This window comes from Vipera berus, assembly GCF_964194415.1.
Source record: "Vipera berus genome assembly, chromosome: 1".
NCBI lineage: Eukaryota > Metazoa > Chordata > Lepidosauria > Squamata > Viperidae > Vipera > Vipera berus.
Window position 1 is genome coordinate 255,077,091 of NC_138202.1, and position 16,748 is coordinate 255,093,838.

Sequence of the window (16,748 nt, forward strand, 5' to 3'; positions counted from 1 at the left end):
CAATGAAGTCCACGAGGCCCTAAATCCCTAAATTTTCCTTTGGTTCAATCTTCTCAAACGGATACCCACTGGGCATGATAGATGACAATTTCCAGGATTTCCATTCATTGTAGTCTGAAAGTTTGGGAAGGCTTCTAGGCTTTTGACTGATCTTGCATTCAAAATCCGTTTCAAACCCAAGGCACCCTTTTCAAGTCAGAAATGGGCTCTCCAGGGTATGAAAACAGTAATGCATATTTTTCTAGATATTTGGAAAAATGTTGGCAGCACATCAGTGCTAACAGAAAACTCTAATATGATCCATACATTATAATGTAGTAAACTAGAACAATTTTTCCAGTGCAAAAACTCAGCTAAGAAACATTGGATAATAAGATGCAGTCTCTTCACTCTTCTGGACAATACCTCCTTTATTTCTGAATTCCAATGAAGAAATATCTGGAGCTTTTTCCAAAATGAACTTTTCAAACTGGAAACAAACCCCGGAATGCCCATTCTTCATTCTATCTCCAACATGAAATCCCCCTTGATTGGTCATTTTTCAATTAAATTTAATTTACATCTGTGCAGATGCTACTAACTCATATCACTTAATCCTGTATGTATGAGAATCAGATAAGATTCTATCAATTTATTTCATATTCCAATGGATGGTTGGATTAGATGATTCCAATCGAAGAAAATATATGTAGCTCAAAGTTGAACAATGTAGTTCTGGTGCTCTCTGAGCCTGGCTGTTTGCTTGCAGTGTGGCAGAATGCCCCAAAATATACAAGTGCAACATATCTCTTTGTCCAAATGTATAATTCCCAGGAATCCTAACATGAAACGCAGCCAAAGAACTTATAAAAGAGCTTGGACACCTCACAGAGAGGAGTGAATATTCCATCAACTCCCCCACTACAATGCCTCCAGAAAATCAAAGACCTAAAATAGAAGATGAAATTATAGTTTCATTCAATGTCCCAGCATTCTCTACATCCAGAAATCCAGAAATAGTAAAAAAAAATCAATGGCAGAAATATTACACAACACACCCAACCTAGCCAAATATACTAAGATTAAAATACCAGAATCATAGACTTTGCTTACTATCTACTTTCAGTTTGATGAACAAATGTGCCAACAAATCTGAGGAACACCCATGGGATCACCACACTCAGGACTTATAGCAGAGAGCATAATTCAGTGTCTAGACACTGTAGCACTCCCAGATATACCAAAAGTATAGACTCTTCTTCATAATAAAAAAGAAACAATTAAAAAAGATATATGAATTCATCAACATACTCAAAGAAATAAAATTCACAAGGGAAGAAGAAAACAACACATTACCCATTTTGTATATCCACATTGGCAGAGAAAAAAGTAGCACATTGGAATTGCTACTATCAAAAAACAACCCCACTAACCAAGTACTGCATTACTAAAGTAACAGCTCAACCTCCCAGAAGAGAACCTGTATAAAACTATTACTCAGATAAGTACAAATGCACTGTAACAATCCAGAACACCAAAACAAAGAAAACAGACCACCTATATAACATATTCCAACAAAACGGATATCCACACAACTTTATAAAAAAGTGCTTGACCACTCAATCCACTGCAGCACAACCAACACAAACTATGAAAAAGATAATACTACCATATATCAAAAATCTCAGAAACCAATACACTGTTACAACTACACATTATTATAGCACACAAAACAACCAAAGCTTTCTAAAACATCCTAGGTAAACCAAAAGTAACACAAGAAAAAAAGTCATCTACAACATTGAATGTAAAGACTGTAACCAGTCATTTTGTAGGTCAGATAAGTAGAAGATTAACAGAGGGTATCCATGAACACCAACTAGCAATCAGAAGATGAAATGAAAATCCCATAATCTCACATGGATAGAGTCAACCATAATTTCAACTGGGAAACTATGTGAATCCTAGACCAAACTAAATCCAAAAACACTAGAGAATTCTTGGAAGCTTGACATTCAAACAATTCAGCAATCAACAGACACATAGAAATATTGTTGCTGTTAGCTGCAAAGTCGTGTCCGACCCATCACGACCCTATGGACAATGTTCCTCCAGGCCTTCCTGTCCTCTACCATCTTCTGGAGTCCATTTAAGCTCACGCCTACTGCTTCAGTGACTCCATCCAGCCACCTCATTCTCTGTTGTCCCCTTTTTCTATTGCCCTCAATCTTTCCCAGCATTAGCCTCTTCTCCAGTGAGTCCTTCCTTCTCATTAGGTGGCCAAAGTATTTGAGTTTCAACTTCATGATCTGGCCTTCTAAAGAGCAGTCAGGGTTGATCTCCTCTAGGACTGACCGGTTTGATCGCCTTGCAGTCCAAGGGACTCGCAGGAGTCTTCTCCAGCACCATAGTTCAAAGGCCTCAATTCTTTGGTGCTCAGCCTTTCTTATGGTCCAACTTTCACTGCCATACAATGAAACTGGGAAGACCATAGCCTTGACTATACGCACTTTTGTTGACAGGGAGCCCAGGAAAATAAAATCTGTCACTACCTCCATTTCTTCCCCATCTATTTGCCAGGAATTGAGAGGGCCGGTTGCCATGATCTTGGTTTTCTTAATGTTAAGTTCCAACCCAACTTTTGCACTCTCCTTCTTCACCCGCAAACAAGAGGCTCTTTAGTTCTTCTTCACTTTCTGTCATTAGAGTGGTGTCACCTGCATATGTTAGGTTGTTAATATTTCTTCCGGCAATCTTAATTCCAACTTTTGATTCATCTAGCCCTGCCTTTCTCATGATGTGCTCTGCATATAGGTTAAATAGGCAGGGCGACAGTATACAGCCTTGCCGGACTCCTTTCCCAATTTTGAACCAATTGATGGTTCTGTGTCCAGTTCTCACTGTTGCTTCTTGACCCGCATATAGGTTTCTCAAGAGACAAATAAGATGGTCTGGTACTCCCATCTCTTTAAGAACTTGCCACAGTTTGTTATGATCCACACAATCAAAGGCTTTAGCATAGTCAATGAAGCAGAAGTAGATGTTTTTCTGGAACTCCCTAGCTTTCTCCATGATCCAGCGTATGTTGGCAATTTCATCTCTAGTTCCTCTGCCTCTTCGAAATCCTGCCTGTACTTCTGGTAGTTCTCGATCCACATACTGCTGGAGTCTAGCTTGTAGGATTTTAAGCATAACTTTACTAGCATGTGAAATGAGTGCAATGGTGCGATAGTTTGAACATTCTTTGGTACTGCCTTTCTTTGGAATTGGAATGTAAACTGATCTTTTCCAATCCTGTGGCCGCTGTTGAGTTTTCCAAATTTGCTGGCAAATTGAGTGTAGCACTTTTACTACATCGTCTTTTAAGATTTTGAATAGCTCAGCTGGAATACTGTCACCTCCACTAGCTTTGTTGTTGCTCAGTTTTTCTATGGCCCACTTCACTTCACATTCTAGGAAGTCTGGCTCAAGGTCAGTGACCACCTCATTGTGATTATCAGGGACGTTAAGCTCATTCTTGTATAGTTCTTCTGTATAATTTTGCCACCTCTTCTTAATCTCTTCTGCCTCTGTTAGGTCCCTGCCATTTTGGTCCTTTATTATGCCCATTTTTGTATGGAACATTCCCTTCATCTCTCCAATTTTCTTGAAGAGATCTCTGGTCCTCCCTATTCTATTGTTTTCTTCTATTTCTTTGCACTGTTCATTTAAGAAGGCATTCTTATCTCTTCTAGCTATTCTCTTGAATTCTGTATTCAATTGGGCGTATCTTTCTTTCTCTCCCTTGTCTTTCGCTTCCCTACTTTCCTCAGCTATTTGCAAAGCTTCCTCAGACAGCCATTTTGCTTTCTTGCATTTCTCTTTCTTTGGGATGGTTTTAGTTGCTACCTCTTGTACAATGTTGTGAACCTCCGTCCATAGTTCTTCAGGCACTCTGTCTATCAGATCTAATTCCTTAAATCTATTTGTCACCTCTACTGTATATTCAACAGGGATATGATTTAATTCATACCTGACTGGCCTAGTGCGTTTCCCTACTTTCTTCAGTTTAAGCCTAAATTTTGCACCAAGAAGCTCATGGTCTGAGCCACAGTCAGCTCCTGGTCTTTTTTTTTACTGACTGTATAGAGGTTCTCCATCTTTGGCTGCAGAGCACATAGTCAATCTGATTTCTGTGTTGACCGTCTGGTGATGTCCATGTGTAGAGCCGTCTTTTGGGTTGTTGGAAAAGAGTGTTTGCTATGACCATCGTATTCTCTTGACAAAATTCTATCAGCCTGTGCCCTGCTTCATTTTGTACTCCAAGGCCAAACTTGCCTGTTATTCTGGTTATCTTTTGGCTTCCTACTTTAGCATTCCAATCCCCCATGATGATAAGGACATCATATTTTTTTTTATCCCATTTATATCCCGCCCTTCTCAGAAGACTCAGGGTGGCTTACAATTTAAAGCACAAATCAATGTGCTTATCAATAGCCTTCATTCTATGTATATGCCTGCTTATTAGGGCTTTTTTGGTGTTAGTTCTATAAGGTGCTGTAGGGCTTCATAGAACCGGTCAATTTCATCCTCTTCAGCACCGGTGGTTGGGGCATAGATTTGGACTACTGTAACACTGAATGGTTTGCCTTGGATTCGAACTGAGATCATTAGTAAACCATATTTATTCACCATTCAAAAGAGACAAAAAAATGAAGAAAATTTTTAAAAAAGCAGAATATCCTCTCCAGCAGCCATCACCCAGATAATCAAGGATTAACACTAGGGGAAACAAGCAAGCAAGCAGGAAACAATACCCTAATCAAGAAATTATCAAGGAGAAAACCATATCCCCACCAAAACTGGCAGGGCAAGCAATGTATATAAACAAGAATCAAACCCTGCACCCACTTGCACTGATGGTGCTACCTAGTTAGATAACAAAACATTTGTAGGCAAACAACCAAGCTGAAAGAACATCAAGGACATCACAACTAGATGGTTACTATCCATGACAAATGTAATGCAAAACTTTATTAAAATTGTCAAGGAAAGGGATGGGAAAATGTATATGAAAGTATGAATGAGTAATGAGAAGAAAAATGTCAATTTGAGGCTAATTTGCAAATGATGGTTAGCAGAAAGTCAGAATTACATCTGCACTAGACTTAAATAAACCCAGGGGAATAATATGACTTTGATACACCCATCGAGATTTTAAGGACTGAATAACATTCTTAAGGACTGAAGTGAAGAAGCACAAGCTATCCACAATACAGAGTCTTTATAGAAAAGGAATCTGAAGGACCCCAACCTACAACTTCCAAAAAAGGAATGTTGAAAAGCAAAATTATTTCAGTTATTGCTTATCACATAAGTTGCTAATTCAATACACACAAAAGAGCCCCATGGATTAATAATGAATTAAAGCCAAAACAAGTATTGTTTGTCTTGTTGACACACATCAACAGAAAGACAAATGGCAGTACTACAAATGAGAGATTTTTTTCTCCAATTAAATTGGTATGTAACCATAATAATAGGAAAAGTCAATGCATAACAACATCCTTCCAACAAATGAATATTTATCTAGCAAAATAATTCCTTAAAATATTATTGATATAGATATCAAGAAATGAAGAGAATGCTTGCCCCTAAAACATAAATCATTCATCATAAAACATAAAACATAAAACATTCATCATAAAATTGATGAATGTTACAAATGCCATGTTTTCATTCAATATCTTCACCCACCAAATATGCCTTTGCTGTTTTGGTATTAGTCCTGCTCCCAATCTGGAAGGCACAATGGTGGTAGGCAGCCCAAAGTTTTTGCAACATTATAACTCTCTTCTGAGTTGGGAAGGGAAACGGACGGCAGAGTTACTATATGAAAACTATGAAGATGCTCCAACTGATTTCTCAGTACATAACTAATTAACTTCCTAACACTCATACAGGAAAGGGTTTTCTGGAGAACGATAAATATCAACCCATCAATATTAATGGCCACATAGGGAAATTATCTTTTGACACAGAATTTGGTCCTGCAAATTCTGGGTTAGGTTTACCCTGACAATAAATTAGTTAACATTTTAATCTGTATACTATAAGAGGAAAAATGTGAAACGAGAAATTATGTTTGCTCCAAGGCAAATCAATGACTTCTAATGACTTGTTCAAGATTTAAATTGGGGTCTCCCCACACCTTTACTGGCTATACCATGCTGGCTCTCAGTACCAAGTATAAAAGAATAACCCCTCTAGGCTATCATCTTCTCTGTCCTATAAAGTTTAAATGCTATAAAAAGTTTTTAGAATGAAGCATATAAACTAGTAGAACACAGAGAATGTTATGGTGTGAACAAAAGAAATATGCTCCTGAGCATGTGGAATTCAACACTGTTTTTTGAAGGAGGAGAGCTTTACATACGTTGACTGGGAGGCTGTTCCAAGTGTAAGAGGCAGCATGGAAAGAGACAAAGTTGGGAGTGAGCAAAAAAGACAATGGGGAAATATGGAGAGATGCTTAGGATAATTGAGAGGGGGAGCTATTCAGACCACGAAGGATATTAATTTGGGCCATCACCAAATGCTAGAAAAGCACATTAAATAGTTTTCAATTCTGTACAGCAAGAAAAAAATTGCATGGGTTCAAAATCCGGCAGCTATCTCCAGGACAACATTTTCTTCATATTTCATTTCGATTAAAGTTCTTCACTAGCCCCAAGTTATCATTTTAAAAAAAATCTCTTGCTCACAGTGGTACACGATTACTCAATGTTAAACCAGTGCGACTGCTTTCTACACTTCATTGAAAGAGAGGGAGAGGGAGGGAGGGAGAGGGAGAGAGAGACGAGAGAGAAAGAAATCTATTTGGAGAGCAATAATGTTGCTGACTTCTAGGTTTCAAGAGATGATTAATTGTTCCTGTGCAAAAACAAAAGAACAAGAAAAGTTGCACTAGAGAAAGTGAAGGGTTGTGGAAATGACCAATTTATATTTACTCCATTGAATGAGAGCCCTTAATATAGAACATTCCAAGAATCAAACAGGCAAGGTCAATTCTTGTGGCTACTTCGCAGCCAAGCGGTAGAAAAATATTTGGTTGGGAAGGAACAGCAGGATACATCCCGTTCATCTGGTTTGTGTTGTATAACAAAATTGCATGGGAACATACCATGCAGGAAGTGGCTCCCTGAACAATCCAGGTAAATGTGAAGTGGTCATTATTCTAACAATTGGAATGGGAAATATATAACTTTTTAACGAGTTGCATGCTTTATTTCAAAACTACTAGAAAGTGAACAACAACAACAACAAAAAACACCCACAGTACAAACGCATGCAAATATTGGCACCATTTGTATGAAATGATATTAGCCTAGGAATTTGTGATAATGGTGTATTGCACGTATCGAGACACTGGAAGCTAGGGAGCATATTAGGAAGAATGTACACTTTGCATTATGACTTTACAACAGACAATCAACAAGAAAGAGTGCCCCTACAAAACTATTGTCAGATGGTCCTCTTTCAAACAAAGCATGCAGTATTCAGGTGGCAAGAACTGCACACTGGATTATTAAACATGCTTCCTATTATAGCGGCAATACATTCTTCTGTAGCTGCTTTTAAAAGCAAACAACTAAAACACAGAGATAAAGTTTTGTGCATATCAAATGAAGCTTTTCATAATGAGACTATGGCACTTTTGAGCTATGACGTGTACATTTGCTCTTGGTGTAATTAACTGTGATGGAGAAAGCTTCCAGAGCGGATGCAAAGTTAGTAAAACTATAAGAACAAGACTCTCCAATTAAATTATATGGCACATGCAATAGCATGAAGTCTCATCACTTTATATCATTTTCACCCAAGTTTCTCTTTGGTTGGAACAGTTTATACACATAATTTTCTTGACAGTAAAGTATTACTCACGGGTTTCATAATGAGTTTTCATCATACTGTTTAAGCAACACAGTAATTTGTCTCTAGCAGATCTAACTTTCATGTTAATTTAATATTCATTAAGCATAGCTTGAACTGATCCGGCAAAAAGAGAAGAGGAATACTTCCCTATGAAACCTATCACAACATGCTGCAAAAAGGCAGATATTTCATTTCATATTAAATGTAATAGTTCAAAAACATCACACTAATTGCACATATAAAATCCTAGCTTACAGTTGAAATCTGAATGAGTTCTTTCTTACATGATCTTCAAGATCACATCTGAGTTATACGGCAGCTGCCAGCATATAGCTCAGAGCTTTCAAAACCTTTAATTCTAAAGCACTTTCTGAGGCCAAACTGGAAGACAAATGAGAAAGCTGGCTAACATTTTTGTTTCTTCACAAAAGCAGCCACTTGCTTTCTCAAACTGGATTGCAGACCAGAGGTATTGGAGTGAGACACAATGTCAATTTCTCCCTTCAGCTGGAAATTTGCTCCACTGAGGAAAAATACAGGAAAACCCAATCACATGCGAATCTTTTAAATAGAAGGAGAAATTAATTATTTATAATTGCTATCAAAAAGATCTCAATATCATTTCCCGTGGCAAAAAAAATCCTGACAATAGTTTACAAGTCCACTACAAACAATCCACTGGAAAAGAAATTTCAGTGGCTGGGAGAAGTTGATGCCTTGGGAAAGGCTAACACCAAAAGTTTAAATTTTACAAGTGACCCAAGGCATATACATCTTGGAATCTTGAATGTGTACACCAGTTCAAATGAAAAAAATTAGAGGAGGAATTACTAAATGCATATCTCTTTGTGAAAGAACTGTGAACTTCATTTAGTTCTGATGGGTAAAATACATTCTTGGTATCGTTGCATTTAAAATCTGAATTTATATACCTATTTCTCCCCCATGAGACAAAAAACTCCTCAGGGTTTGAATAAAACCAGAGTTATTACTGAAGTGTAGCTCTGCCTAGTCCTGTTCTAGACACACCCAGGTCCTTACAGTGCCTATTCTCTGAGCATGGTTATAATATTACTTTTCATTAATTAGTTCTCTTTTATAACTGTGGAAACCTACAAGCTCAATGATATAATGATACAATTGGCCTACAACTCTTAATAACTAAGTTACGGAAGGAAATTACATATTTGATTTCCAAAATATATTTTTTTTAAAAAAAAATGACATTGATCTTTAGCCAGGAGAACAGAAAACACATAGGTAGTTAAGCTTTTTTCGCTCTTAAATCCTGTGGGAAAATGAAGCTGAGAACCGTTCTGATACCACATGGCTGTAACTTGTGGATAGTTTTGTATCTCAAAATGGCATTAGGGCCTCCTCCAAAATGCCTCTATCTATTTCTACTTGTTTTTTGTAGCCAATCCTGGTTTTAAGGTCGTGTAAGGCTTTCAGTATATGAATTCCAAATCACATCATACACAGAGCACACAATTAAGCCTCTAAAGATTTTAATTACTTAAATAAATGCAAAGCAATCTCAACTTCTCAGGAAAGGCTAATGGGGAGTTTTTCAGTTTATGTTACTTTTTTTAAAAGTCCTGAAAACGTTTCTGCATCTTCAGAGACTACCTGATTATATCTCATAATGAAACTTTTCTATACAACTTATAACGAAGACAGATGCATGAATTTCATCCTGGTTCCTCTTTCCTAACATGTTTTGTGTAGCTATATAGGTTAAGATACGTGAGATTGGGCAAAGGTTTCAAATCCATTCTGACTGTAGTTACTTCTTTTAAGGTAAAGGTAAAGGTTCCCCCGCACCTGCGTGCTAGTCGTTTCCGACTCTAGGGGCCGGTGCTCATCTCCGTTTCAAATCCGAAGAGCCAGCGCTTGTCCGAGGACGTCTCCATGGTCATGTGGCCGGCATGACTAGACGCCAAAGGCGCACGGAACGCTGTTACCTTCCCACCGTAGTGGTCCCTATTTTTCTACTTGCATTTTTACGTGCTTTCGAACTGCTAGGTTGGCAGAAGCTGGGACGAGTAACAGGCGCTCACTCTGCTACACGGCACTCGGGATTCGACCCGCAAAACTGCCAACCTTCTGATCGACAAGCTCAGCATACTAACCCACTGAGCCACCGCGTCCCTTACTTCTTTTAAAACATAACATAATTCCAGTGTAAAAAAAAAGGAACTTCAGAACTTACCCACAAATCATGTTCAGCATAATCAAACAGCAGCCACACCTTTCTGTCACTATGAGAAAGGAAAACCTTCTGTAATGCAATCACATTAGGGTGCTTCAGTTCTCTCAAAAGCTGCAAGTAAAGAGACAAATAACATAAATCTTTCCATAAAGTACCAATAAACAAAATGCTTTAATTAGTGAAAGAGACGTTGTCGATAAAATTATTCTTTTTCATTCCAACAACTCTGAAACAATCTGTGAACAAAGTAGAAAGCTTGTTTTTCCATTTAGTAGAAAACGATATTAAAAAAAAAGTCCATTGCATATTTGGAGGCAAGTTTTGCTCCCTCTGCAAGAAACATCCGGACCGGTTTTATTCAGGAAATGCTCCCGTTGACGGAAGGATAGCTAGTAATTTTTTTAGTTTATAATCCCTCACTCACTATCTACATTTTATCCTACTTTCCAATCAAATCTCAAGGCTTGGGGAAAGCAACACAGAAGGAGAGGGTCACAGCAGGAAAAATGTGAGAATTGATTCTTTTTATCAAAAGCCTTCCATGGAAAACTTAATATTAAACAGAACAACATACCGAAATCCATCAAAATTTATCCATATTACCTATGGGAATAAGAGAAATACGGAATCTTTGTTGCTCTTATCCTCCCATTCATATTTCCTTTCTAAATGTATGTTAGAGCTATGCTCTACCCAAAGTTATGATGGGATTCAAGTGGCCGCTAGGGCAAAAGACAAGGTAGCCTTTTCAATAGCTCCCAGTTCAGACTGAGTAACAGTATATGATACCAATGAAGGAGAATGAGTTAGGTGAGTTATATGAGTTGGCCTTTTCGAGTATTCTATGGATAGAAACAAGAAACAGTGGTTATAGCCTAAATGGTGAGATGGGCGGCATGTTAATTAATTAATTAATTAATTAATTAATTAATTAATGCCTTGCTCTTGTATTAGAGTGACACAAGTTCAAGTTCACCCTTAGACGTGAAAATTCAAAAGTTACTTTCAATCAGTTATTTTCTTTCAGCCTAACCTACTTCAGAGGGTCGCTATGGGGATAAAAAATCTAACAGATAAAATAAATACGTATATTGAATACTTGTAATAATAATTATTTCAGAACACTGCAACATGAAAAGTCTCCAAAGCATTCATATATAGCTGGAATATCTCCTATTTCTGCAAGAGTATAGCAAACATACAAATCATTGATTCCTGATTCAACAAAGGGAGGCAACCTATAGACTATGATCAGAATACTCCCCTTTCTGACTGCCAGGAGTCATGCACCCTTTCCCAAAACAAAGATATAGTGAATATACACTAGATGGCAACTGCAGCTAACATTCTTTAAAAAAAACCTTCTTATTTAACACATACGCTTTCATTTTTTAACAAAAAAAACCTGCATTTGTTTCATATTAAACAAAAACCAAGGAATATTTGCTCCTGCATCTCAGATTATCTTGTCATTACATTTCGATGTGATTTTGGCATCCATCCTGGTTTTATGAGGCAAACCACAAAAAGGCACTGGTTCACCAGTATATTTTGTTGTAAGCCTCCTGATTTCCTCTGAATGTCCCTTTGGAAGCTGTCGGTACTAGCTAGCAAAAATGATCAGAAGTGTCCTTTATTTTCTATCCTGAAGGGATGCCATTATCCCAAAATCTGATTAGTACAGATTTACAATCACAAAGGGGGCCTAAATTTCTGTTGCTAAGCAAGACAGCTGTCCTAAAGGTGTTTTTTTTTCAAGAGGCAACTGACTCTTGACTCATCCAAGAAGCTTCTTCAGCTCTGACTGGATGGTGGGGAATGGAAGGGTTTATATTCCTTGCAGACAGCTGGCCATTTGCAGTCGTTTAGTGAGTCGTTGAGGCCACTTGGGGGGGTTGTGTCCTCAGGGTCACCTGAGTACTGCAAATAGGTGTGGAGCCTTCTTGGAACTGCTGAAAGGACTGTGTTGTGGAGCTGCGCTTTCTGCAGGATGTTCTCTGTTCTGTGACCCTTCACTGTTGACACAGGGCAAAAAACATCATGCAGAAAGCACGGCTGCCTCTTGAAAAAGCATCTTCGAGACAACCATGACGGAGATGACCAAGAATCTCCATAGATATTAAGCAAGACAGTTGTTAAGTAAGCTGTGCCCCATTTAATGATCTTTTTTGCCACTGTTGTTAAGCGGATCATTGCAGTTTTAAGTGAATCATGCATTTCTTAAATGAATCTGGCTTCATCACATTACTCTGGGATAACTGAAAAGTGAAATTTTTTTATATGTAAAACTTTCATAAGTCATTCAGATATTTTACTGTTCAAGAAATATCCTGTGCTGGTTTATATTTTGTACTTCCCTTCAGTAGAAATGAACATGGAAATTGAAGTAATATTTCAACATGAAATGTAAAACTGTTTCCAGAATGTGTGTTTCAGGCTTCAGACTATATAACTATAACCAAACTTCAAATATTTGGAATGCCAAACGAACAAATTAAATAAACAACCTGGTTTTTGCTCCACTGATTATTAAGAACAAACACAGTATTATAAACTTTTGGTAAAATATACATGTCATTAAAATAACATAAATTAGTCTTACAATATATTGTACTCTGTACTTAAAAAGAAGTCAAGTGTGAACTTCAAAAAGCTTACTTTCAAACTAGTCATTTCTCAATAATCTGATGTTTCTTTTATTAAGTTAACATTTAAAACAAGTGATTGGATCCATCATTTTGTAGTGCAGCCCTTGAACAAAAATTATCCTTTTCACTGATGAACTGAAAGGATTTTAAATCATTTCAATACATGACCTTCTAAAATTACCAAATGCTAAACAAACTGCAAAATTAATATCTTATATACTAGGTATGTCATTATGGGTATTTCCATAATCTTTGGATGTAAACCTTTGAGAGTATCTTTGTAACAGAATATACACATAATTTACAATAGAATTTTAAATATATTGCTCAGAAAGTTCATGAATAATCTGCAATAACAAAAAAATACAGCAGTGAAGCAACAGATTCTCATAAAAGGGAAAACAATAGAGAGAGAGAATAAATCTTTTGTCATAGAAGCATTAAAAAGCTCAGAGTTTTGACATAAATTGTAGTTGATTAATAGGTGGAGTCTATTTTTAAATCAGAGAAATGGTAAATACTTTTTGCTTTTTATGTTACTGATTTTGCTGGGTTATTAAAAAGGAATGAAAAGCAAAGATTAAAGATAGATTCTCTTTGGATATATCAATTATAACAATTATTTTATTTCTTTCATTACATAAAAAATTAAAATACAGAAATGTCTGCATATTAAGTAGATTATGATATTGATCACCTATTGCTTTTACTATATGGCCTTGTTTAAACCTTGTAACCCTTCCTCTCCATTATCTGCCTGTGAGAATCTCATGTTGTCTTCAATCTTAATATGCTACTTGCCAAGTCACATAACATAGTGCAAAAGAAAATTTACTGCTGCAAGCCAGTCTCCATCCATTTCACCTAGGCAACTCTTAGAAGCAAAATCCAGATGATATTACAAGAGCCTGGGGAGGAACGGCCTGTGTCACCTGCCAAGTCAGCTTAATGACACAGAGAAAGAGAATGATTTTGCACAATTTTAACAGCATCAGAAGTTGGAAAGGGATAATCTGGGAAGCAACTTTGCTAACTTTCTCCCCTGGAAGATGGAAATACAAAACACAGCTTGTAAGATTTGTAAAACTGTAGTTAAAATGCACCTACCGTAGTAATAGATGCAGCTTGTAAAAACCTAATTTGTAGATGTCTAAAAAGAGAAAAATGATTCATCCCAAAATAATATACTTTTTTACAGCTTTGTTTTTGAGATTACTGGAGGTACAAGACTATTTTGTAAAACTACTAATAATTGACTTGCTGTCAAGCCAGAATCTCAATGACTAACACTATTAATTAGAGAAATTATCCTACCGATTAAGAATAGCTATCCACTCCTAGAGGAGCAAATAATATTTAGGATTTGAAACTCACAGACCATATAATAAAAACTTGGTTTTTATTTTTCTGTGTATTGTTTCTGAGAGAGGCCCATTTTGGCTACAATTGTTCATGTCACGTAACACCCGCATTCTGTAATAATAAGTAATAAGCATTTTGAAAAGGAATTGTTCTATAAATAATTGTACTTCTGAAAACATTCTGGCACTGCTAAACAGCATTCTTCTTAAACAAAAGCATCGCAAGTGATTTTTTGAAAGGATTATACTATGGCTAAAATAAAGGAAATGAAACAATTAGCATTGTGTCCTTTATTCTATGGAGTCTCAGGAAGATTAGAAATAGGTTTCTAACAACTTCTAGTGATAGATGGGTGGTACAGCTATATATCATATCCCCAAGTGATGTATTTCTAATCCAAAGATTAAGTACATCATGTATTCCTGGATTAACACTTATAGGAGATGGGCGATATAAACCTTTAATAAATAAATAAATAAATAAATAAATAAACAATATTTGCTTGTTGCTAAATTGAATCTACGTATTTGGATGCCCATACCAGGTAAAATAATAGTGAATTTGGGTGAAACTTTATGGGAGTAAGAATTATAAGCATCATTTCACATAAATACATTTTTCTACTCTAGTTGAAACTCTACTATACTCTACAAAAGTTAATGGCCAGAAGTTAGGCTTTCTCTACAAGAGACGAGTTATTTTACCTGAAGGCATTTCAGAGTGAACTTGCCGACAAAATAAAATAAATAACTATTCCCAAACACCAAGGAGCACTAACCTTAGGTTTTAATTCTTTTCCCATAAATTCTTTATAACCAAAGATTATCCACTAGTGGAGAAGAACTCACTGAATCAAAAAAACATACTGGGTTATACTGTGCCTTCTATTAGGCTATAGGTCCATTTCAAAACTCCCAGATTGGTAAAGTACTCAGGCAATTTTGATTTATTTGAGGTATTTGACAGTTATTATGTTAACTGTCAATATAATGCATTTCCTTGAATGTGGAAAAATTGGTTACATTGTTTGCAAAACTCAAGACTCTCTGATCAGCTTAATGGCATCTTGTTATTATGCTTTCATTTTATTTTACTTGAAACATAAATTGTTTACTTAGTTATCTTCCAGAATTCAGGTTAGGGACCTTAATAAAGAACTTCAACCAGTCTCAGCATGTGTTACAATTCTCACTAAAAGTTAAAATAACCTAGTTTTTAAATATTTGAAGAAAAGTATAGCAGAAGAGTCAGTCATCTTGGTGTAATACTTAAGATAACATATTAAAAACTAGGAAACTAAGAATTCTGGTCATGTCTTAGGCATGAAGCCAGCTGGATGTTATTGGGCCAGTCACTCTTTCCATCTTAGGAACAAAGCAATGGCAAGCCACTTCTGAAAGCTTGCCAACAAAACTGCACTGATTAGTCCTCACAGTCATCAGGAATCAACACTAGCCTGAATACACACACACACACAGACACACACACACACACATGGCAAAACTATTTTAGGATTCCATCTTCATTATATTTTCACCTGAAGCTTAAGACGTTATTTGATACAAATGAAAGGATCTCTTAGTCTCCAAACTACTTATTATACTTAAATTAAAAAATTAATAAGTTGTAAAAGTGTGTGTATGTGTGTACAAACACATACACACACACACACACTTTTCTAATAAAAGAGCCAGTAACTATGATTCTTCAAGTGACAATGAATTCACATAAATGATATCCTGCTTATGCAGAAATTACCTGGAATCTTCCAGAGCTTGGGAAGCATGATAGGATCTCAATCCATTCCTTCTATTACATGTCTTAAGACAGTGCATCCAGTCACCCTTTAGTTCCCAGAATAATCACAACAGTGTACAAACCAATCATTACTGGCATGATACCACCTGAGAGCAGTAGGCAGATAGTTGAATTCAAAGACCACTTTAACAAACAGAATAATAGGCACATAACCAATTCCTCATTGTAGTATTGGCTGCCCCTACAAGGCAGACTAGACTGAGAAATTAAATCCCTACCAGTCATGACTACTTTTATTGTAGCAGTTATAGTAACAGAATCTTGCAAGTCTGATGGTGTTTCCCCACCTTCACTTTATTTCTATATCAACTAGGAAGGTTTTTGTCTGAGATGCTTTTTCGAGTTAGCTTCTTGACTTGGCTCAGACTCCTCTTATCTCATCTTTGTAGCTCTGTCCTTTAAGGCCCCCTATTCCCTCTACAAGTAGCAAAGATTCACCAAAATGGGTGAATTTTTATACGATTCTGTATAGCTGATCAATATAAACTGGTCCACCCAAGATCTGACCATTCTCAAACACTCAAACAGCCCTGACTACTGATAATAATTTGAGCTTCTTAATGAGACATCTCCATGGACCAAATTCCATGGATTTGGAAACTCCATGAGTGATATTTAAGCACGGTGCAACTCAATCAAATTTCAAGTATTGTAATAGGCTACTACTGTTATGAAAGCAGAAGAGAAAAATGAAATTCCTGTCAGCATATCATCTAACAAGTCCAATATCCAGAATTTCTTGTAGAAGTAGGAACGCAGGCTAGTCTGTATCATTTGATGCTGAGTGACGGTGCCTCTAGAATATGCATCGAAGT

The 16,748-nt window shown here is 36.6% G+C and overlaps 1 protein-coding gene across 1 annotated transcript in view; it reads right to left on the minus strand.

Moving 5' to 3' along the window:
* The window catches only part of CDK19 (cyclin dependent kinase 19), a 92,575-nt gene that overhangs the window by 44,636 nt on the left and 31,191 nt on the right, over positions 1–16,748 (minus strand). Inside the window, 1 exon segment of the mRNA XM_081343678.1 lies at positions 10,106–10,216. Coding sequence (XP_081199804.1) covers positions 10,106–10,216 — 111 coding nt within the window.